Source organism: Eubalaena glacialis, chromosome 4 (assembly GCF_028564815.1).
Source record: "Eubalaena glacialis isolate mEubGla1 chromosome 4, mEubGla1.1.hap2.+ XY, whole genome shotgun sequence".
In the NCBI taxonomy this organism is placed as follows: Eukaryota; Metazoa; Chordata; class Mammalia; order Artiodactyla; family Balaenidae; genus Eubalaena; species Eubalaena glacialis.
In genome coordinates, this window is record NC_083719.1 from 38,640,729 (window position 1) to 38,666,360 (window position 25,632).

Genomic DNA, 25,632 nt, shown 5'->3' on the forward strand with positions numbered 1-25,632 from the left:
TGAGTCCTGCCAGAAAGCAACCTTTCTCACCTGCTGTAACTCTGGGAACCGACCAGCCTGACAATTTTCCTGGCAGGGATTTGTAGGCATTAGTTCCACATAAAAGTCAATTCTTGTTTCCCAGTAGTTGCTTGTCATTTCTGATTAAATGAAAATCATTTTGAAATATATTCTAGGGATAGCTTTGGTTACACAATTGCTTTGTCCAATAATATACTGGTAAAAAAGAGAGGGCAGAGTCTTACTGAACCTGTGAAAATAACTATAGGGCCATAAAACATAAGGAGTCTCATTAGGAGTTTCTGAATTTTGGAGGGATCAGTAAGAATTAGATGCTCTTTCTAAATGTTTCATTTTAGTTTACAAAAGCAGTGTCTACAAAATTGAAGTTAGTTACAGCTCAAAAATAAAGAAAAAAGATGAAAGTCTTCCTCATCTGTCTGTTAGAAAATAGAATATTGAAACAGGAACAACAGTACCTCAACAAATAGCTGATCAGTTAACTCAATTATATGTAATTCTTTTTTTTTTAACATCTTTTTTGGAGTATAATTGCTTTACAATGGTGTGTTAGTTTCTGCTTTATAACAAAGTGAATCAGCTATACATATACATATATCCCCATATCTCCTCCCTCTTGTGTCTCCCTCCCACCCTCCCTATCCCACCCCTCTAGGTGGTCACAAATCACTGAGCTGATCTCCCTGTGCTATGCAGCTGCTTCCCACTAGCTATCTATTTTATGTTTGGTAGTGTATATATGTCCATGCCACTCTCTCACTTCGTCCCAGCTTACCCTGCCCCCTCCCCGTGTCCTCAAGTACATTCTGTACGTCTGCGTCTTTATTCCTGTCCTGCCCCTAGGTTCTTCAGAACCTTTTTTTTTTTTTTTAGATTCCATATATATGTGTTAGCATACCATTAAACTGCCACCTTTCCTTGGTTAAACCATCCACATGGCTCTCTTTGTGTTAAATATTTGTTACTTTGAGGCTGTCTTTTAGTTACATATTCACTGGCTTAAGAATGAATTGCATTTGCTAATTGAATACCTAGTAATCAATTAACTTTGTGGTCAAAATATGTCAGATTTAAGTACATTACCCTTGTTTTCAAATAATTATACTTTCCACATTAATCTTGTGAGAACAAATCAGTTTTCAAAAGCTTAATGAAGAGTGAAAGGCTAATTGATTTTAGTAAGCACTAGGAAATACTATTCTACAGTCTGAAAGTCTCCTGTTTCATTGCTGACCTCCCAAAAGGCTGTAGTCCAGAAAGAAAGAATCAAGAAAATCAGCAGATAGGACTACAGCTTTCCAAATCCAGTTTTACATACATACAGTATTGAAATAAAATGGTAAATCGAATGCCCATGAAGGACTAACAAAAATCATTTCACCACAAGGAAAAAAATGTTATACCCTAAAGAAAATGAACTTATCTTTGACAAACAGAAAAATAATAAATAACTTGCAACTTTTATTGTATAATATCTAATGTATCACAATTTTTTTCAGGTCATGAGTTCTGTAAAAGTTATGAATAGTACTTAAAACCCCAAATCACTAGTGTATTCTCTACTTTCAAATAATTAGGCAAAAATCATGAAATTAAACCATGGGTAAATGTCTATTAATTTTTTTGTTTGTTTTTTTAACATCTTTATTGGAGTATAATTGCTTTACAATGGTGTGTTAGTTTCTGCTTTATAACAAAGTGAATCAGCTATACATATACATATATCCCCATATCTCCTCCCTCTTGTGTCTCCCTCCCACCCTCCCTATCCCAGCCCTCTAGGTGGTCACAAAGCACCAAGCTGATCTCCCTATGCTATGCGGCTGCTTCCCACTAGCTATCTATTTTACATTTGGTAGTGTATATATGTCCACGCCACTCTCTCACTTCATCCCAGCTTACCCTTCCCACACCCCGTGTCCTCAAGTCCATTCTCTACGTCTGCGTCTTTATTCCTGTCCTGCCCCTAGGCTCTTCAAAACCATTTTTTTTTTAGATTCCATATATATGTGTTAGCATACGGTATTTGTTTTTCTCTTTCTGCCTTCACTCTGTATGACAGACTCTAGGTCCATCCACCTCACTACAAATAACTCAATTCCGTTTCTTTTTATGGCTGAGTAATATTCCATTGTATATATGTGCCACGTCTTCTTTATCCATTCATCTGTCGATGGACACTTAGGTTGCTTCCATGTCCTGGCTATTGTAAATAGAGCTGCAATGAACATTGTGGTACATGACTCTTTTTGAATTATGGTTTTCTCAGGGTATATGCCCAGTAGTGGAATTGCTGGGTCATATGTTAGTTCTATTTTTAGTTTTTTAAGGAACCTCCATACTGTTCTCTGTACTGGCTGTATCAATTTACATTCCCACCAGCAGTGCAAGAGGGTTCCCTTTTCTCCACACCCTCTCCAGCACTTATTGTTTGTTGTCTATTAGTATTTAATTTAAATAGCTTGTAGATGTTTACGTTAAAATAACTCAAGCAGTTTAATAGGTCCGTGTCCAAATTAGGATGATTTTGGTTCTAAGAAACAAAAATATTTTATGCTGACTTAAACTGTAAAAGCAAAGTTATTTGTTCCTGCCATGAAAACTTCATTGATAAAGCGATGTAGGTTTATTTTGGTCAGGGCTCTGCCTCTGTCTCCGTCTCTGAAATTTTCTAAGTTCTGCCTTTTTCTGCTCACCATGGGTGTTAGAAGGCTGCCAGCAGAAGCTGTGGCTATATGCTTCCTCATCCACAAACAGGAGAAGCAAGTGTCATTTCCCAAAACCATTAAATAAAAGTTCCAAGCTTTACTCTGAACGAATCACTCTGAACCAACTACCGATGCCAAGGTATAGGCTAGGTGACTTCTCTTTCCTACTTTAGGAGAGGGATCGGCAATTCTGATTGGCTTATGTCTCCACCTGAGAGAAGGGATTCTCCTCCCCCAAATTCAAGGGCTTTTTCCTGCAGCAGGGAGGGGAAGGAGGGGAATGGAGAGTGAGGAGGCCTTGTGGATGTCCATTACAGAATTATTTTACATCTTCTCATGCTTGACTATTTGGGGAGGGGAGAAAGTTGAGAAATCATTTTCATTGATCATTGCCTCCCATGCCACAAGCTGCTTTCTTCCACATGACATCCTCTATGTAATACTCTTTACAAGATGAGGAAGTAGATGTTATCTCACCTAACAAATAAGCAGGAGAAAGTTAGCCAATTTAATGTTCTCAGGTTCACGTGGTTCATAAAGGCATATTCTAAAGTCCATGCTCTTTCTTCTGCACTCTTCAGGTTGTAGACTAAATCATATTTGCTAAGTAATTTTGTGAGGAAGGTTATTCCAAGTTGGAAGATCAAAGGATGCATACATTTTAAATAAACATTCATTCTGCAAATAATGACAATGTCCCTACGATGTGCTGAGTGTATGGTAGGTGCTGGCATACTGTGGTGAAGAAAATAGGTGCCTTCTAACCTCACAGATTTCGTGGGAGAAGCAAATGTTAATGTCACGCAGTTAAGTTTAAAATTACAAACTGTGTGACTGCCCTGTCGTAAGATCTGTCCAAGTCTGGGAAGGTTGATTGGAAAGCTTTTTCCTGGGAGGTGACATTTGAGTTGAGATCTGAAGGATGAGAATGAATTCACAAGACAAAAAGGAGCGGGAGGAGGGGGAGAGAATTCCAGGCAGCGGGAACAAGGCATGGCTAAGAACTGAAAGCGTCCTTTTAGTTGGAGCATAGAGAGTGAAGCAAGAGGATGAGACGAGGAGATAGGCTGGATCCTGCAGGGTCTTCGGGTAGTATTAAGAATTGTGCTTGGTATTCCACAAGAAATTGTACCTTAACTATTGGAGAAAGTTGGTGAGATAATATCTTAGTATTTATTGCAGTTATCTCTCTGAATATTTATAATGTTTTCTTAATACATGTTTTCTTGCCTCTACAAAGCCTTACTTCAGTTACAGAATTATTCCATCATATTCGGCATTTCAGCCTTGACATGCTGTGCAAATCATTTGTAGTAGCTTTAGACTTTTTATCACCACTTATAACTTGAACTTAGATGTAAAATGGTGAAGGCAAAGACCTCTACATTTTAGTGACTATTTACCAAAAGAGTACTGAATTAGTTATAGTTGCATACTGTGCAGAAAACTCCAGACATTAAACTTAGAGGGAAGAAATATGGAAATTATATATATATATTATACATATTTATATATCTATAAATTTAATGTAGGTTTCAGGTAATATTTATATATAATTAACTTAATGGTGGTGACTTGGCATGTTGTCCACTATTCATGTCCTGTTGGAGTTGCACTTGTGACCTCCTCTTATTTCTAGTTATGATTAAAGAAAAAGAGAGAAGCAGAACTTTATTTAAATATACTGTTGGCTTTTGCATTTGACTAAGTCAGTATAAAAGAACGATTTTGCTCATACCATATGGTATATTAATACCATAAATAAAGCATGCATCTAGGTTACTAATTAAAGTTGGGCTGAGGTTTTTAGAGTTCATCCTCGTTGAGAAGATGGTTTACTTAGAAGTCTAAACATTCAACCTATAGTGTAACATTTAAGCATAGAAAGTTGCTGACTCAGCCACTTCCCTAAAATCAAACAAAAGAACATCATGGCTTTTGATTCCATTACTTCACGCGCTGCAAGTATAACTTTAAAAATTATCAAAATAAGCTTTGAAAATGGGAACATGTATATTACTGAGAAACAGTGTTTATTGGGCAAGCGTCTTCACCCTTTACCTTTGTCAGGGGTGGTATAAATTGCCTTGTGTCAACAATTTATTTCCTTGGTGGGAAAGATGAACCTTCTGTTCTGGAGTGAGAGCTTCCTGCTCTTGTCTTCATGTTGAGAGGAACAGAGGAAGGGAGGCAGATACACGTGCAGGGTTTTCACTGGAGGCCTTGAGCAAAGCATGCTTATTCCTTGCATGGAATATATGATGTTGCAACAAATTCCTGCTCAAACATTTTGCATACCACTGCCTCTTCTGTTTAGGAGAACTGACATTCTTTCTTCTATACTTTCAGGATAGGAGTAGATTAAATAAAGACTTCCATGTGTACTACTCTCCTGACAAGTAAATTAATTAAACTACTGATCAGTTTGAAATGCTAACATGTCTATTTTTTGTGAAAATAACTGCTTCCATTTCTTAGAGCATCCATTTTTTAGAGCATCTCAGAGATCTTCCTCTATATCGTGTCGTTGAATTTCAGCTCATGCTATCAGATCTGGTAGTAATTCAAGTATCATCCTCATTATGTTGATTTGAAAATGAAAAAGACAGAGAACACACATGACCTGGGTGTTCAGAACCAATTCTACTTCTGTATATCACAAAAAGCCTGTGAAGAGAATGTGATGAAAGGGCCCGACACTCACGTGAACAGTGGTGTGTACCCACAGTGAGAACTGCTGGGTACCTGCATTTGCTGATTGATTTTTATCAAATATTTGAGCACTTGCCTACTACTTGGTAGGTATTCTGTCCAGGACTGTCATGGTATATCTTCAGGTAATTTAGGAAAAATATATGATCTGTTCATTTATTCAGAAGTTATTTTATTGATAAGTTACTCTGTCAGAGCCCTGGGAATTTGAAGATGAAAATGTTTGGTCTGTACCTTCAGTCTAAGGACAGTTAAGGTCAAGGTGAAGTGGGACATGAAGGAAAGAACACCCAAGTCTGCCTGGGTTATTGAAGTTTCATAGGAAGTTGTTCTTCAGACTGAATCTTGAGGGTGGAGGGGCGTGTGTTCTAGGAAATTAAGTCTACGTGCAGAAGTAATAGTCAATTAATAATATTATTAATGAAGCAGCTAATGTTTATTGACTACTTTGGTGTCATTTTTTTTCTTCTCAGTGCTTTACCCGTATTAACTTGTTTACTCCTCACAACAACCCCAAAAGATAGGTACTACAGACGAGGAAACTGAGGCAGAGAACAGTTAGTTATCTAGCCCTCAGTCGCACAGTTAATGGCAGAGCCAGATTCAAAGCCCAACAGTCTGACGCTGCCACATTCCTTTGTGTGAAAAAGCTGACCTGTTTCGGGAATGGTAGAACCTGAAATGGTTGGAAGTTAAGGTCTGTGGGTATTTATCAGGGTTTTGGCTGGTCAGGTACTTAAGGGTCAGATCGTGAAGAGCCTTGGAAGACATGCTAAAGAGTTAGAATTTTATTCTACAGGATCAGTATTTATATGTTTTTGAAAACAAGATCCAGAGCTTACCTTCATCGGTATCACTTGGGGTGCTTTTTAGAGATGCACACTCCCAGGTTCCGCTTCAGATCTACTGTATCAGAATTCCCCTGCTCCAGAAAGTGACCAAGGGGCTTGTGCCCTGAGTGGTCAAGTGGTAAGTTGATCCCTAGCTCCTAACAGCAGCCGCTGCTCTTATTTGTACCGAATTTCTTGGTATTTAATTTGCTGAGTTGAAAATTAACATAAAGAAGGCTATGAGTTCTGTTTTGTATGTGTTGGGTTTAATATGCTTTCAGAATATCCTATGGGAAATGTGAGGGAAAAAAAGAAGCTGCCTGCTTGATTTAGAGATAGGGAATTTTTGAGTCTTCTGCTTATAGCTGGTTGGAGACACTTATGGATATAGTTGAGATTACTCATGTGAAAAAATAGAGCAGTCAGCATGGCTGGAAAGCATTGAAATATGAAAACAACATGAAACGTGAAATATTGAAAGGGATTAAGAAGACATCAAAAGCAAGCGGGACCCAGGGAGAGGTGGAGTTCAGGAACCAAGGAAGGAGGGTTTCATGACGTCTTCGTTTTTATTAAATGCATCTGAGAACTTGTGTAAGAAAGGAACTAGAAAAAAAAAAAGGTCAATGGTGACCTGAAGAAGCAGAATTTTGGGGGAGTAGTACTAGGAGTGGAAGCCGGATTGTAATGTGCATGTAAAGTGGGTGGCTAGTGAGAACAGGTGAGATTATTCTTTGTAAAAACTTAACTTTAAGAAGAAAAGTATGGTGATAAAAAAGGCTACAAGGTAAAGGGAGAGCTTAAACATTACTAGCTTTTTTACTTTTTACACAGTTCACATTTATTATAAGGATTGAAACAATACAGATATAAACAAAGAATAGAGTTCCGTTTCATCCAATAACCAAAAGATAGCAACTGTTGAAGTTTGTCGTTATTTTTCAAGCCATGTTTCTATCTGTATGTTTGTAGTAGATATGCATTTACACATTTTAAATGAAAATGTTACAGCAGTCTACATTTTTGTATGTACCTTATTGTATTAGAAACACATCTCTTTTTTTTTGTATAAATTTATTTATTTTATTTATTTATTTTTGGCTGAATTGGGTCTTCGTTGCTGCACGTGGGCTTTCTCTAGTTGCGGTGAGCAGGGGCTACTCTTTGTTGTGGTGCACAGGCTTCTCATTGTGGTGGCTTCTCTTGTTGGCGGAGCACGAGCTCTAGGCGTGCGGGCTTCAGTAGTTGCGGCACGTGGGCTCAGTAGTTGTGGCTCGTGGGCTCTAGAGCGCAGTCTCAGTAGTTGTGGCACACGGACTTAGTTGCTTCGAGGCATGTGGGATCTTCCCGGACCAGGGCTCGAACCGGTGTCCCTTGCATTGGCAGGCGGATTCTTAACCACTGCGCCAGCAGGGAAGCCCAATTATCTCTTTCATTATGTATTATTTTACACCATTACTTTTTCACAGTTGCCTAGCATCACATTGTGTGTATATAATAGTTTGTATAATCCTATTATTGGCACTCTTGGTTTTGGGGGGGGTACTTTTTCATTTTAAATAGTGCTACCATTAATATCTTTGTGGGCAAATCTTTTCTCATTTGCATAATAGCACATTTTTGATTAATTTCAAATGGTGGCATTGTTAGATTAAATTAATAGAAAAAGGTACCAAATGGAGTGTGGGTTTATGGGATCTATAAATCAAGTAGATGATAGTAGTCTTAGTTAAAGAGACACATTTCCTTCTTTCTGGATGCAAGGAGGGTGGAGGACTGCTTGCCATTACCTGCAATTTTGTGTTAGTTTCTGCATTTTGCTTTATCTCATATAAATTCTAAAAGTGATCTAACTGGGAGAGAAAAGATAGGAAAAGATTTGGTTTATCGAAGAAATTGCTTTAGATTTTAGAAAGTAAGGTAAAAGGTATTACTCAATAAAATACTGGTTTTTGCTTGCTCTGTCAAAACCCCTGGGTGAAGTATGAGTTCAGGATCCGGGAGTTTTGAGTTAGAGATGGCAGAAAGTCACAGCATTTGGGGGCCCACTTGTAGAATACAGATATTGAATTCAGTACCACTGACAGGTGTTCTTGGTCTAAAACTCTTTCAAGTCTGAGTTCCCTTCTCTGTTGTGTTAAAACTGCCATCTTCCTTTAGCTCCTTCCTGTTCTTAAAGAATTTTCTTAGATCTGTGAGCTTGAGAACTAGATCTAAACTCGATCTACTTTCAGCTCTCTGCAGACATTTCAAAAGGAAGAGGATGGTAATGGAGCAAATGGTGAATTGATACAAGAATGACCTTATGAATGATTTTAATTATAGGGCAAAACAAATATGTAAACAAAATACAAGATTAGGCAGATACTGAACATCTAAGGGCTCTCCCAGGAACTTCTCCAGAGGCTCTTGGCTATCAGGAGGTATCTTTAACTGGGATAGATGCTTTCAGAGGAATAAGAGGTGGAAGCAACCATTTTATCTAAAAAATTATTGAGATTATGAAATAACTTACAGATTCTAGTTTTAAACTTGTGATATTAAGAACCTAGTACTGTGCGGTGCATACAGTATACGCCAAACACACATAGACGGACCTTAATTTCTCTGGCAAACCACCTCAATGTAATTGTAATTTAGCGAATTCCAAATATCTGAAGGCATTTTTTTTTTAATCAGAATTTTAGCGTTTGCTCCAGGGTTTTGGCCTTCTCATGTTCACCCTCTTTCACTTTCACTTCTCAGTATTTTTGCCTGCTTTAGTATTTATTATGTACAGCATATGCTGCCCTTACTCTCATATCTATTTAAGCTTGGTCCTTTGCTCTTTTTTTGGCCCTACCTTTTAGGTCCTTTAGCTTAATCATCCATGTCTGCTTCTATTGATACTAGATTGTTTCCCTAAGGACTCTGTTAGTGAAACTGATTTGGATTTTACAGCTCTGGTGATTTTCCTTCTGGTGTACACCAAGAAGATGCTATATATCACAGGGACTGATGAATTATTTTGTAGGGCTTTTGCTTTCTATTTTGTATTTGAAAAATTAGGTATGATCATGAACATGGGAATGTCTCTTAATATCATGAGGATAATACAATCATAAAATAAAATCATCCATGTTAGCTTTGGTCTCTGAAAAATGTAATATATTGTGATTTTGAGCAAATCGAGTTCCCCAGAGAACATTCATTCATGTAAAATTTCACTTCTGTAAATTTTCATTGCTTGTACTGGAAACTGACTGAAATTACTTGGCACCTGCTGCTATGTGTCTGGCGTTGTCCTGGGGGCTTTACAGCTGTTAAGCCAAATCATCACAGCAGGCTTGTAGGGTAGGTCTGGATTCCCCCATTTTACTGAAAAGGGATGGAAGCTGAGTGTATAGAAATGACTTTTCTTCTGCCACCCAGCTCAAAGCTGGAATTTGATCCTGTTTGTTTGGCCCTAATCACAGCAGTCTCCCTAATTGGAGTTAGACATGGGAATGTATTAAGGCTTCACTTTGGATTTAAACATTGATTCGGATGAAAAATGAAGCCAAGTGCTGTTGGTTGAGATGGTAAGCTATTGAGAATTAACCCCATTTAGTACTGAGTATAATCTCTGGCAAGGTCCCAGATTCTGTCACATAGTACTGCCAGATAAAGGGTTGCCTTGATCATCAGTGATTTCATTTTTGCATAGTACAGTTCCATTGTAGAAGGGAATGAATTGGGGGAAAATAAATTCACATGGGATCATGGTGTATATTTCCCCCAGCTTGTTTGAGGCTCCACTGGCATGGTTATTTTATCTTCTAAGTTTTGGCATTTGATTCAGGGCCCAAAGCTGGGCTCTTGGCTGGGGTTCAACATCTGCCATTTGTTCCTCCTTCTCCTTCCCAATAGGCACCTCCTCACTGATATTTGCTCATATTTTATTACTTAATTCAATCTCTCTCCTCTTGAGTCTATCCTAAATGTTTCCAATCACAGTAATTTTTTCAAAATACTTATTTTGTCTTAAAATTGTATTATGCTTCACAGTCTGATTCACTTATATAATACTCTTGAAATGACAGAATTACAGAGGTGGAGAATTGATTAGTGGCTGCCTGGGTTTAGGAATGCTGGAGTGAAGGGAGACAGCCTTGACCCTGAAGAAGGCAGCATGAGGGAACTCTCTGAGTGATCAGATAGTTTTGTATCTGGATTTGTGATAGTGGGCACACAAAGCAAATGTGAACAAATGACATAGAATTGTACCCAGATTTTACACTAATGTTGATTTCCTGCTTTTGATGTTGTGCTGTAGGAACAGAAGATATAATCAGTGGGGGAAACTTGGTGAACATCCATGAGACCTCTCTGCACTAACCGTGTAACTTCATGTGAATCTATAATTATTAAAAAAAAAAAAGGACTGTCAGTCTATTTATCTCTTGTAAAAATAAAATACAGTGTGTGTGTGAAAAAAAAAAAGGACTGTTGTGCTTTAAAATATTCAAGTTCCTTTGTCTAGCATATTCATTATGTTTCATATTCTTTGTTTCCCTCTGAATTAATCATTCAGTTATCTCCTGATTTTTTTTCTACCTAAATCTTATTTGGCATTAACACAGTGTTTGGCTTCTACCAGGTTACCAAGAAATGCTTCTTGAATTAATTGAACAATTAAGTATGCTTTATGAAAGAACAGTATATCAGTACTTGGTCTCATTACTAACCATCTTTCTTTCCTACTCTTTTCTTTATTTAGTCTTTCTTGTCTCTGCCTAATCTCTTTCCAAGGACTAAGCAACATGCCAGGGGTTTGGCTGGTGGAGTCTGGAGACTTGGGCTTGCCTGGGAGGGTTGCATCGCCTGTGGCCACAGTCACAAAGCCCAGTCACAAATTCTAAAAGGCAGTGGCTTCTTGAGGACTTAACGACTTAGTGTCGTAGGACAAGATGAGCCAGGAAACCCAGGATATAAACTACTGAACCCTGATCATCCATCCATTCACATTTATTAAGACTAGTTTTACAGACCAGTATATGATTTATCTTGGTGAATATTGTATCCATGTGTACCTGAAAAGAAAAAGATATTCTTTTGAATATCTTTTGTGGTTGTAGTTTTCAGTGAAAATCTAGTTTAGATCATCTGTGTCTTTAATGAGTTTTTTGGGGGGGGGGTTAGATCTGTCAATTCTCATACTCTGACTGTGGAGTTCTCTGTTATTCCCTTTAATTCTATCAGGTTTTGTCTCATGGTTTTTGAAGCTCTGTTATTAGGTACATGCACATTCATGATTATTGTGCCTTCATCCTGATGAATTGACCCTTTTATATTATGAATGATCTCTTTGTATCTTTGTCTTGAGGTCTTTGTTAAACACTTCAGTCCTCTTATGCTTACCTTTGCATGGTATATCTTTTCCATTTAAAAATTTTCAAACTACCTGTGTCTTTTTACTTAATGTGGATCTCTTAAAAGACAGCATAGAATTGGATCTAGCTTTTTTTTTAATCCATCTGTCCACCTTTGCCTTTTATTCAATGTGTTTAGTCCATTAGCATTTAAGGCAATTCTTGCTATGGGAGGATTCAGGCACCATTTATTATTTTGTTTTCTATTTGTCCCTTGTTTTTTGTTCCTCTGTTCCTGCTTTCTTTTGGATTAAAGGTTCCAAAATTCTTTAGAATTCCATTTAATTTATTATTGTTTTTAGTCTTATTTTGTGCTTGCTCTAGGAATTACAATATATATTCTAAGTTTTCTTAGAGTTATTATTTAGGGTTAATATTATACCATTTCCCATAAGATTAAGGACCTTGAAACTGTATGTGACCATTTAACCCCTCCCTGACATTATGCTGTAACTGTCATGTGTACTACATTTACATATGTTATAAATCACACAATGAAGTGTTAGAATTTTTACTTTAAACAGCCATGTGTATTTTAAAAACATTAAGAGAAAAATAGTCTTTTATGTTTACAGTTTTTTGGTGCTCTTCATTCCTTCTGGGTATTTGAATATCTGATATCATTCAGCTTGAAGAACTTCGTGTGGGATTTCTTGTACTTCAGGTCTGCTGGGACATGTTTCCACAATTTCCTCGTATCTGAAAGCTTCTTTATTTGCCTTCATTCTTGACAGATATATAGCCTGGATAAAGAATTCTGGTTTCATAGTTGTTTGTTTCCCCCCTGTTCCCCTCCCGCCCCAGCTCTTTACTGTTCAACTGTCCTGTGTCCTCCATAATTTCTTATGAAAACTTAACACTGATTCTTGTTTTCCTATACGTAATGTGCCATTTTTTTTTCTTTATATTTGGTTTTCAGCAGTTTGACTATGTGTATCTAGAATTAATTTTCTTTGCAGTTATCCTGTTTGGGATTTTCTGAGCTTCTTCAATCTATATATCTATGTCTTTCACCCAAATGAGGAGATTTTCAGCTTTTTTTCCCCTGCATTATTCTCTCTCTTTTCACCTTCTAAAACTCTAATTATATAAAATATTTGCTGTTTTGCTCGTGTCCCACAAGACCCTGATGATGTCTTTGTGTTTGTTTGTTTCTTCTTGAGATTGGATTTTCCTTTACATCCTTAACCATACTTATTAACTGTTTTAACATCATTGAGGGCTAATCCCAACACTTGGGTCAAATTTTCTCTCGAATGTTGGTTCAAGGTTCCTGTTTGTTCATATGTCAAGTAATTTGGACTGTTTTCACTTTGTGAATGATACGTTACATGGGCTCTGTATTCTGTACGTTTCTTCAAAGAGAATTGATATTTTTTTGGTCTTAACGGGCAGTTATTTTGGCTGAACTCAAACTCAATTTTGACTTTTCTGTGGCAGGTGGCAGCTCCACTGATCCATCCAAAAAGCTAATATTGAATACGTGCTGTGCGTCATGCTTATGTGTTTACCATAGGTAACTGTGCTGAAAATACAAGTAAACATGGACCTTAACCTCAAGAGACTTGCAATCTACTTGACACAGAGAGGAGAGTAAGCAAAGTATGACAAATCCCCATATGTCATATGAGATAGGTACATAGAGACAGTGAAGTTACTGAAAAAAGAGTTGTTAAAAATGATTTTTGAAACAACTCAATCCTTCTGAGAACAGGAGGTAGTTTATTATATATAGTAATGATGAAAGATTGGCTGATGAATAGCTATTAGTTACACTGTCATACTTTTGTTAATTCTTTGAAGAAAAGGAAGTGTTTCAAAAGCACAGCATATTGTGAGGAAGCAATATTAAAAATAAATGTTTAAACTTATAAATGTTTAAATTCTTGAGTGCCATACTAAACAGGAGAAATACTTCATTTTTGGTAAGAAAAGATGATTTGATAAAACCTGAGCAAACAATGCACATGATCATAAATTACTGAATGTTAGACGTTGCTGAGATAAAAGACCTAGCTATACTAAAAAAAGTATCACAAAAGATATATCTTACTATGTCATATATCTTAAAAATCTGTATGTTTCCTGTGTCAAATATCAAAGACGTTTTCTAATCCATTTTGGTATCTATACTTATATCTATATAAAGTAATGGGTAACACGGGGTTGGTTTTTATTGTGTAAAAGCATGTTTGCCTTAGCAGTAACTTGAGCCTTTCTTTTCTCTCTCTCTTTTTTTTTTTTTTTCCTGTTTTGACAGTGTGTCCTATTCAGTACATGTATCTGAAGATTACCCAGGTATGTTTTTCTTTTTCTTTTTATTACAAATATTCATGCCATGATTCTTTGAATACTTTTTTCTTCTGGAGATGTAAAATGTATATAAATATATCTAGGGGTGAAGGGTTAGCAGGGGAAGACTTAAAGATATAAAAGAATTCTGTTGATTGCCTGTGAGTTACATGTCTCACCCTGAGACACAGTACAGAATCAAAATAGTTTTCCCATGAAACTACTTTCCTTGAGTCCATATGATAGCTTCATCCTGTATATTTACCTCATTACAATTAAAATAAAGATTCTCTAAAGTGGTTTAGTTGTTGGCTTTGGAACATTATTTAGCTTTTCATACTCTAAAAATAATGGGTAGGAGTAACAGCTAAAATAATAGCTAAACATAATAGTAATATTTGAAAATAATAGGCCTTTTTTTTTTTTTTAGATTTATTTTATTTATTTATTTTTGGCTGTGTTGGGTCTTCGTTGCTGCACGCGGGGTTTCTCTAGTTGCGGCGAGCGGGGGCTACTCTTCGTTGCGGTGCGCGGGCTTCTCATTGCAGTGGCTTCTTTCATTGTGGAGCACGGGCTCTAGGCACGTGGGCTTCAGTAGTTGCGGCACGCAGGCTCAGTAGTTGTGGCTCACGGGCTCTCGAGCACAGGCTCAGTAGTTGTGGCACACGAGCTTAGTTGCTCCATGGCATGTGGGATCTTCCTGGACCAGGGATCGAACCCGTGTCCCCTGCATTGGCAGGCGGATTCTCAACCACTGCGCCACCAGGGAAGCCCCAATAGGCCTTTCTTAATTTCTCTAAATTTATATATAATTGAACACATCTCACAACAACTCTCTGAGGTTGTTACTATAATATCCTCATTTTACAGATGAATGATGACACTACTAGTACGAGGAAGAACTGCAATTTGAACCCAATAGTCCAGAGCCCGTGGACCATACCGCTAGACTGTACTAGGCTTCTTGCATATGCACAGCTGTCCTCACTGTGTGTCCTGAAATAGATTACTAGATCCACACACACTTGTCCATAGAAAACTGAATGTAAGGTCACTACAGATCTATTTTTCTATAGATCAAACCAGTATCTTTCTTCTAGGCCATGTTCAGTCTTACTTTCTAGACTCACTGTAATCTCACCAGAGCCCAGGATGTGTATGCCAACATTTAAGTCATGATAATTTGGACTTTATCTTCAGTATTTTTCTCACTAATGATGTCTGTAATTTTATCTTGAATAGAGCATGAGCACTGTAGACTTATTGTAGATCAAGTATGACTTGATTAGTTTACCCCAAAGAAAAAAGTATAATGCAAGAATCTATTTTTTATCATATTCTGTGGCAAAGATTAGCAAATTTTAACTGCCTATGTTTCATATATATATTTTTTACTCCAGCATTCTTACTTAATAAAATCTGATGGTTACCAAACTAACTGTTCTGATCTGTCAGGGTCATAAATTGAAATCATAATTCTAATTCCTATTCAAATCTAGCCATTTTATTCACTTACTATGCATGATTGGGATCATAATTTTCTGTATAAAATGAGTAGATTGCTATAAGTAACTTTGATTACATATACTTTGAGTATTTTTTTAAAAACAATTAGTTAATAATGTGGTATGAGGATATTGTAAAATATTTTTTTAGCCTTTAAGCTAAGTATTTCCAGTGGCAATTTGCATTATGCATTTAACCTTTTTGTAAGATCAAATGTTACATTTTAAAATAATTTTCACATATCATAAGTTCCCTTACAATTGTTTTGCTATGATCTCCATATGTTTTAAGCATAGCATTCTATAGAACTATTGTGCAATTTTACAAGGAGAGTTATTCATTATTAAAAATATGCCTATTTTTAATAGTAGTATAAAAAGTATTCTAGGCAGATATTATTGGAAGAACCAAGACATGAAATGTATAAAGAAAAAAAATTTCTTAGCTGGTTTTGCAATCAGCCCTCTCCCTTATTATGATATAGTATGTTTTTGATGCTGAATGTTTGCTTAAGTATGTTAGGAAAATAAAAGCCCCACTATTTATTGTAAATATTATGATTATTATGCTTCTCATCTGAGGCAGCTCCTAGAGATGTCAGCCAAGAGAGATGCAGGACATTTAAGTCAGGGTGATAGAAATAATGCCACAAATGAAAGCCCCCTGAAGACAGTAAGTGAATTATTCTGTAGCGCAAGAAATATGGTAGATGCCTTTAATAAACCAAGTGAACCAAATGTTTAGCTCCCTCTTGTGGCCAAGAAGTATTACTCTGGTTTTTCTCGCCATATGGGAGCCCCACTGGAACTACAGTATACAAAAATTGAAATTAAAAAATAAAGTATTGGTTATCATTAGTGCTTTTTTAAATTGAGTTTACATCATGAAGCAAGTTCGTAGTGAATTGCCAATATAATTTAATTTATAAAAAAGAAGTGTAAATAAAACACAAAGATGGAGAGAGAGATTAGTGCATTTGGGGATAGAATTTTGAATTGGTTGATGCCAAGTATCTTCTTATACATGATTGAATTGATTCTAAATACCAGTCTGTGTATAGACAGAACAAGTGCTATCATGACATTTTATACTTGAAGAAGTGTGCTGAGGGAAGTTAAATATTCCCCAAGGATGTGTAGTTTGGTGGTAACCAAATCTATAATTCAGTTCTGATTCCTATCACTTCTGCGGAAGAAGTAGTAGTAGTATTTTTATGGAGCTTTCTTCAAAGTGAATATTACTATGATAATATTTTCCCCATTATTAAATTTTAATCCATAGTTATTTGTACTAGGAGTTCAGTTAATACGCTTGATTTCTCATATAGATAATATTATATAAAAATTATATGTTTGCTCTTCCTTTCCAGTATTCATACCTGTATTTTTTTCTCCTCTTGTACTGGCTAGAACTTCCAGAATGATTTTTAATAATAGATATGAAAATTGGCAGCTTTGTTCCTTTTCTCAAAATTAGTGAGCTTGCTTCTAGTCGCTTTCAGAAAAGCAAGTATCATTCCTTTTCTCATTTACTAAGCTTTTTTTTTTTTAAGAATGAGTATTAAGTCTTTATCGAATTCTTGTTTGGCATCTAATGAGGTATCGTATATGTTTTCTCCTTTGAATAGAAGGTGACAAGTTATATTAGCAGATATCTTAAGGCTGCTCTATAAGAACTACGTGTATTTTGTCATGTACTCTGTTATTAAATACTTCAAATTGATGACGGAATTAAACTGTTCTTTGGCATTTGATAGAACTTGCTAGCAAATCTATCTGAGCCTGGTATCCTTTTAGGGATGGTTCTAGAGCAGTTGTCATATTTTTCTGCCACGATTGGTGAACCTGTTCTTTGTTTCTATTTCTTAGTCATTGTTTAACATGTGTTCTTCTTGAAAGCCCACTATGTTCTAGGAATGTCCAAATTTTTCAGCAAAAAGTGTCTTTAATAGTATTCAGTCTGTAAGTCTAAAAATCTTCTGCACTTCTGTGGTTGTTTCTCCTTTCTCATTTCTGTTATTTTATATTTATTCTTGTCTTTTTCTCCCCTTGATTTTTCTTCCAAAAATTTGCCTATTTTAAAAATCATTTCAAACAAATAGCTCTCTTTTATGTTGCTTTTAATTTCTAAATGCAGTAATCTTGATAGTACTTTTATTAATTCCTTCTGCTAATGTTCCTCAGGATTTTTTTCCTACTTTTTCTGGATAATACGGTTCAGTGCTTATCTCATCATCTAAGTTTGAAAATACAGTATGGGATTTTTTTTGCCCTATGAACATGTATCAGCATAATCCTCCAAATTCAGGATTATGCCATCCTATTTATTTCCTTAGCAGATTTGCCATTTTATAATTTCAATCTATTAAGTTACCTGTGCCATCTATTGGAACTCATTTCATAGTTTGTTTTTGTGAAAATGAAAATTGAGAGGGTCTTCAAGTTTTAGGTATACATAATAACATGTATATAAATGAAATACTAAAGATATATTGGCTCTTCAAATGAAATGAAGAAATAAAGCAGCCTTCTAGTTTACCTGTGGAGTTTATACTGTAGACAGTTTTCTGTTTTATAAAGGTAAGTATATTACAAATCACAGATAATTGACTCTGTTGTGACAGGTCAGCAGAATTCTTTCTCATCAGTTACCACCTTTAAGTAGGAGGCTTACCTACTGGAGGGTATGAATTCTCTCATTTCTCTTACATGTTTTACAAGATACTGCAATTGTTAAGTGACAATATTTTGATATAAAAAAACATAGCAAAGCATTGATGTTTGGATTCAGACAGTTTTACCACTTACTACGAAGTTACATAGTAATGAATAATGGAATGATGGCTTAAATTAGAAATAGAATAAAAGCAGTAGTTTAAGAGATGCGTTTCCATAGCTCTCTACTCATCTCTCCCTTGTCCACAGAAGTTCCAGTAATGCTTGTATAGTCTGGTAGGGAAGGGAAGAGAAAATATTCATACTGTTAACAGCCTTTAACAAAAATCTACAGGTTCTCTACAAAACATACACGTTAAAGAACCTAATTGTCCCCGGAAGCTTTCAGAAAAAAAAATTGTCAGCCTTAGACTCAAGTGGGAGACTTCCTGGGAAGGAATTTGAGTTTGAAAGCATTCTGTTCTGTCACTGACTCATTCTGTTACCTTAAATGCATTCTTTATCCTTTTTGTGTCCTACTTTCCTATGTCTAAACAAAGACAATGTATTATTACAGATGTCAAAATAGGTTGAGGAAGATTTAGAAATAATTAGTTAAACAACAACAAAAGAAAACGTAGAATCAATTCAGACAGCTGGGACGCTCCTCAAAGATCATCAGCAAACCTCTTCATTTTATAACTAAGCAGACGGTGGCTTAGATTTAAAGGGATCAACAGCTAATTGGTAGCAGAGTCTAGATTTGAAGTGCTTTGTCTACTCTTACATTTCTGTTCTCGACTTGAATACACCTCTGTGATCTGGCCTATTGTATCGTAATGGTTATTTAATGGATACTGTCATGCAAACTGAAAACATTTTGGTTTGGGTAAATTAAGCCAAAAGCAGAAATTAAAAGTGTTCTAACGCTTAAATACTAATCAAAATACAGACTGGTAGAAAATCTCTTAGAAAATCTTATGTCGAACGCCTAATCCTGTCTTTCGGTATTATGCAACATTTATTTACTAAATTATATTGTCTTGAATCACACCTCACTGCCTTCCAGTGTCAACACTTTGTGTAAGCCATTTGATCCTTTAAATTGCGTTATTCATTTCCCTGTTTTCTTTTTTTTTTTTAATTAATTAATTTATTTATTTATTTTTATGACTGTGTTGGGTCTTCGTTTCTGTGCGAGGGCTTTCTGTAGTTGTGGCAAGCGGGGGCCACTCTTCATCGCGGTGCGCAGGGCCTCTCACTATCGCGGTCTCTCTTGTTGCGGAGCACAGGCTCCAGAAGCGCAGGCTCAGTAGTTGTGGCTCTCGGGCCTAGTTGCTCCGCGGCATGTGGGATCTTCCCAGACCAGGGCTCGAACGCGTGTCCCCTGCATTGGCAGGCAGATTCTCAACCACTGCGCCACCAGGGAAGCCCCCCATTTCCTTCTTTTCTTAAACAGAAAGTTCTAATTTATTTGCCTCCTGATGCTTTAGTAGAATCCTCCTCATTCCATGACACTGAGATATTCCATGATATGGAGTCCACTGTAGAGATTTTTCTGGATCTTCCCTTCTAGTTGGTGGTCAGCTATTGCTTCCATTGCTCTTTTTCTTCTCAAGTTTGCGTCAAGGAATCCATTGTACATAGGGAAAACCTAACTAAGCACAATGAATCAGTAAGGCTCTGAATGAGGGTTTAAGAAGTTTAAAAATGGACTGAACCCTCTGAATGAGGGTTAAGAAATTTAAAATCTCTGTTTTAACGGAGCAGCTGTTGACCCTCACCTGAAGGTATGAGTTTACTGACAGAAGAGACCCCAGATAAGCAGTCAAAGGCTCACCTAATATGATGAGACAGTAATTAAAAAGTTATATTAAATCTGTTTCTTAATCCGGGGTCTCACTTGATAAACACAAAAATCCTCACACCCTCCTAGATGCTACTTGAAAAGGAAATAAGGCAAAATTTGTAATTAGAACAAATCAAAGTAATGGGGCAAACCTGTTTTGTTTCAAGTTTAATCCACCCCCATCTCCTCTCAGATTCCTGAATAACTTAAAGGCTTGTGACTTTGAGAGTCTTTTGTGGCTACGTTGTGAATACATATCACTGTCATTTACTCACTACTCAAGGTCTAAAAACAGTACAGATGTTTCTTTGGAAATAAAGTAATGACTTAGCTATCTATCAGTTAAAAATCATGTTCTCACTGTACTGACACAATATTATGAAAACTGGGCTCAAGATCTTTTATCATGTGTTCAGTAAGTCATCTGAACACTCATTTCTCCTAGCAGAAATTGATACAGCCTTCTATTGTTGGTTAGGTATATTTTATACTTTTATTTTTTTATATATATTTTTACATTTTTTATACATCATTGATGAATATGTTATAGGACCATTATTTAAAAATTGGTTAAATATTTGTTGAATAGCTGTGTCACAGATGCCCTGTAATCATCAATGAGCAAAAAAAATAACAGTCGTTTGTCATATTACCATATACTTGATACCGATATTGGGAAGGATGCTCTTCAGTGAGTTGAGGCAACCAGTTGCGTCCAAATGATCCATTACTGCATGGGATGTTAGAGATGTGTTTGGATAGTCTCTATCCAAAGTCCGTATTTCTCTACGAAATGCAAACATCTTTAAAGAAGCCATTTACAATTAATTCGCACATAAACCTGCAATTTACTTCATTTTTTTTCTGAGATTAATCGGAACAGTAGTGTGTGCCTTATGAGTGTTGGAAGTGATGTGGCTATACCTTAATTTTTTTAAATAAAGGTTGTACTTTTTCAAGTTACTATGCCTTTAGTTGTCTGTATTTCTTTTGCAGATAATACATATGTGTCAAGTTCAGAAAATGATGAAGATGTATTAGTTACTACAGAGCCAATTCCAGTAATTTTTCATCGAATAGCAACAGGTAATAGGAATACACTATTTTCTTAAATTCCAGGTTAATATTTTCTTGATTGTAGGTAGCTTTGTTTTTTGGTTTCTTTTAACCCATATAATATTTATCCTTGGCATCTATAAATCTGGTTTTCCATACAGATTTTCTATTTAAAGTCATTAATTTGTTTTTCAACAGTTTTTTAAATGCATAAATTAGTACATTTTAAAAGTCCCATTTAAATTCCTTATGCAGATATTTGCTTTTGTGAAAATATTTTCATTCATAATGATACTGCCAGACAAACTGAATATTTAAAAAACATACTGAAGGCAATGTAGATCCCATGAAATATATAGTGAGAGCTGAAGGAATTTGTACTGTGGCCACTTCAGTTTGAGCACATTTTTATGGGCAATGAAAAATCAGAATAGTTTGTATGTAATATAATTCTCCAACATAATATAATTTCAAATTATCCCTTAATTTCTCTTGCAAAGGAAAGAATCATCTATGGGATGTTTTTATACTGAAACTTATGAATATTTGGTAAATAGTATACTGAAAACTAAAATGATTCTTTAATTATAACTTTCAGAATTAAGAAAGACAAATGACATTAACTGTTGCTTATCCATAAAATCCAAATTACAGAAGGAAAATGGGGAGGTATGTAAATTACATTTTATGTTTTATTATATTTCTTCAAACAGTATAGATTTATTTGAAATTTACTGTGTATTTGTAGTTAATATCATCATTATTTAGGTTAAAATTGCATATAGTGAATGAAGTACACGCTCCTGGCTTAGGGACTTATGTATGGGAAGGACAGTGGCCTAAAATTAGCTACCTTTAAAGTAATAGAAAGAACATCTGGTTTAAATCTAAATAAAGTGCATACAAAACCTAACTTGTTCTCTGTGTTTTCATCAAATAATGTAGTTGATTGAAGAGCACTTATGTAACATATTTAGAATAACCGTATGTTATTCTAAACTGTATGTTTAGAATAACTGTATGTGGTATACATAGTTTTGATCAGACCCTTAAAATTTCATCTGTAAAAGATGATCTTTCTAGCTAAAGGAACACAGAGCTTGGGTATAGTCTTATTATTTTTGGCCAGTGTTAAAATAACAACAACAAACTTATCCCCTTTCCTCACCTTCAAGAAATTTACTTCAATCTCTAAGTAAATACTGGGACATTAAACAAACAAAATGAATATGGTGGGACCCGACAATTCTTTGGTTTTAAAACTATGCACTGAATGCAACCCTGCCTTCCTCTCAGTGTTGTACCATTCATCCTGCTCTTCTTAGCCAAACTGAGAATCACTGATTTAACATTATTGCTGCTAAAACCAAAAACTGTTTGTATTTTATAAAACCCAAATTCCCTTTTCTCGGTTTTTTGTTTGCCTTAGTAATTTGAAATTTGATCTAGAAATTTAGGGATAATTACAAAACATTGAATTAATAGATTCCTGTGTCTAAAAGCAGCTACCTTTCTCTTAATTATTTTAACAAGGTCAGGGATAGGAATAGTTACTTTAGATGAATTTTTGTTGTTTGTACTTTAGACATATAACAGATATGGTTCAGTTAATTAGAAGCTCAAACTTCAAGTTCAAGCATATTTAATTAAATATCCTTTTGAAATCTGAAATCTAAAATAATTTCTCCAAAGTTCTGTTCATAATGTGATTTGTATTTATTTTCATAATTTGAGTTTTATATTATTAGATTCAAAGTGCCTTTTCTTTCATACCATTATGTGGAGTTGGCAGTGGAAGTGAGAACAGTCTGGGATAAATAACGCTGAGGAATTTTTTAATAAAAAATTGAACCAGTGTGAGCTGCTCAGATGTTTTATCAGAACAAACCCAAAATTGTAATTGATGAACATAGCTTTTTATATACATCAAATATTAAATTGTACAACTCAAGACCAGTGAAATGTACATAGAGCTTAATGCACCCACAAAATTGTCTCTTACTACCTTTTTGTTTTTGGTTTGTACTGCACCAAGAATTCTTTTATTTAAAATCCATGTGATACGCATAAGACCTACCTATTATGGCCATTTGTTACTTTCGTTTCAGAAGGAGGAAAACTAGTTTGACCATTAACATTGTCTTCTTACTATTATTTTAAGGAGTCAAGACAAAATAGTACGGTGGAAGAAGATTCTGAAGGAGATAATGATTCTGAAGAATTTTATTATGGAGGACAGGTAAGCACACCAGCTCCTCCAAATAGCCACTCTCAAAGGTAGCAATAGCCATACGTGTTCTAGTGGAAATCTGTGCTTGTCATCTAAAAGACCTGTGTGTCGTTCAGGGTTCTGTAACTAACAAGGAAATTCCTATAATTTGTCTGTCGCTCATTTTCTATATATTTTCAGAAATTAAGGTTACTTTTGCAATTATTTGACTGTAATCATTTATTTACATTGAAGTTGTCTTAACTTCATTACAGATGTTTTGCAGACAGCATCTTATTATGCTTTTAACTTTTACATTTATTAAGCATATTGTGCTCAGTCAATATTTTGAAACGGTGACACTAATAAAAGCGTGAATTGTTAGTTTTATTTTATCTTTTTTTAACTTATTTATTTATGGCTGTGTTGGGTCTTCGTTTCTGTGCGAGGGCTTCCTCTAGTTGCGGCAAGCGGGGGCCACTCTTCATCGCGGTGCGCGGGCCTCTCACTATCGCGGCCTCTCTTGTTGCGGAGCACAGGCTCCAGACGCGCAGGCTCAGTAGTTGTGGCTCACGGGCCTAGTTGCTCCGCGGCATGTGGGATCTTCCCAGACCAGGGCTCGAACGCGTGTCCCCTGCATTGGCAGGCAGATTCTCAACCACTGCGCCACCAGGGAAGCCCGAATTGTTAGTTTTAAATAGAAGGTGATTAACCTTTATAAAAACTGATGGGCCCTAATTATCGAGCATCCTCTTTATTTGTATTCATTGTCTTCCCTTTCCTTCTATACTAAAGTGTTTGTTGAAAAATTGTTATGAAGAAACATCGTAATTTATATATATGAAAATGGCATAGCCACATATGCAAATATACGAAAGAATTCATTATATTTTTCCAGAATAATGTTAAAATTTTAAACTGAGCATTTGATTTTAGGATATGGCTATATAAGGTGTCTTGTTCTGTTTCTGTAAACTTCTTGATTCAATATGCTTTGTAACTTGGATTGTTTAAGGGAAAGGTAATATGTTAAAGAGATGCTTTAAAGCCAGTTATTATTACGTAAAGAATGCGAGTCAGTTTATTGATTCAGAATCAGAAGTTAGTAATTTGTCAATCAAGTGTATGCAAGGCAGTAGAGGTATGGACGGACATAAATAAAACTAGGTTTCCTCTCTCCAGGAATGCCTTACTAGGAATGGGGTACTTTTCCTAATGATTCTTTAACCAATATAACACTCTAACATTCTGCAAAATAATTCTTCCAGTTTTGATTTTTCTTTACACTGCTAATTCTTACAGGGGGAAGTAAATGTTTTTTTTCAGTCTAGAAGTTTTTCAGATTATCTGCCACTTCACTCCTTTTAACACTGGCATTGTCTTCGTATCAAAGTAGTCAGATATTACTTTTTAAGCATAATAAATTATACTAGATGTATGTGAACCTAAGAACTTTAGTGAATATATTGCTGAACTGTCTATACTTTTTTCATGAAGGCGACCGAGAAAATGCCCATGGCAGAACTACAGGGTCACCTGTCCAAGCGATTGTTTGTATTTTGATTTTTCTGATTCTCTTTACCCTAAGTCATTTCTAAGTTATCCCTTTTCATCAGGTGAACTATGACGGGGAGCTGCACAAGCACCCCCAACTCGAAGCTGATTTGTCGGCAGTGAGAGAGATATATGGGCCGCATGCAGTTTCTCTCAGGTAAATAAATACCTCTGGTGAATACAACTTAAAATTATTTGGAAAGTGATTGGAATTTTCTGTTGGAGTTAAGTGGAAATTTTCTTGGGCTTAATTATATTTGAAAGTACATGAGAGAGTCTATTATGTTTCTGCTTATACAAAATGGCATATTTATGGCTATGATTTTTTTGTGTGTACACATGGTTTAAGATTACATTGATTTCATTAAAGAAATTAGTTATTTTTGGAGAGTTAGTCTGATAAAATATCAGTGGCATCTTGAGTGGCATCATGATCAATTCCTGTAATAGATTTGGCCAGCTGAGCCCATGTTGTTATCATAAATTAAGGACATATTTGTGTAAACAATAAAAGTAAATTATGCATAACCGCTGGTATCCAAATCACATTGTGATATGTAATCTGGCCCCTAAAAAAAGAAAGGAAAAAAAGACATAAGTTTGTGCAATGTGTGTTTGAATGATAATTACTTTTTTTGTTGCAGTTACTTAATATATTATTTGGTGATAAATTTCCAGGCCATTTTCTATTACTTTAATCATTCAGAAGACCCCCACCATCCCTGTTTAGACTTTTTTTCCCCTCCTTAATTTAAGAAAAACCCTTTTCTGCCATCATACTTGTTTCCTTCCATGAGTCAGATCTGATTTTTCAGATTTTTATTATCTTCCTAAAGTCTCCAATCTTCCTA

General features: G+C 35.7%; 1 protein-coding gene across 4 annotated transcripts in view; it reads left to right on the forward strand.

Annotated features, from left to right (window-relative positions):
• Positions 1-25,632, forward strand: part of PARP8 (poly(ADP-ribose) polymerase family member 8) — a 179,268-nt gene that overhangs the window by 81,371 nt on the left and 72,265 nt on the right. For all 4 annotated transcript variants that reach the window (XM_061189243.1, XM_061189241.1, XM_061189240.1 and 1 more), the window contains 5 exons: positions 13,922-13,959; positions 20,959-21,048; positions 21,617-21,687; positions 23,180-23,257; positions 24,844-24,938. In XM_061189243.1, coding sequence (XP_061045226.1) covers positions 13,922-13,959; positions 20,959-21,048; positions 21,617-21,687; positions 23,180-23,257; positions 24,844-24,938 — 372 coding nt within the window. The remainder of the gene's footprint in view (positions 1-13,921; positions 13,960-20,958; positions 21,049-21,616; positions 21,688-23,179; positions 23,258-24,843; positions 24,939-25,632) is intronic.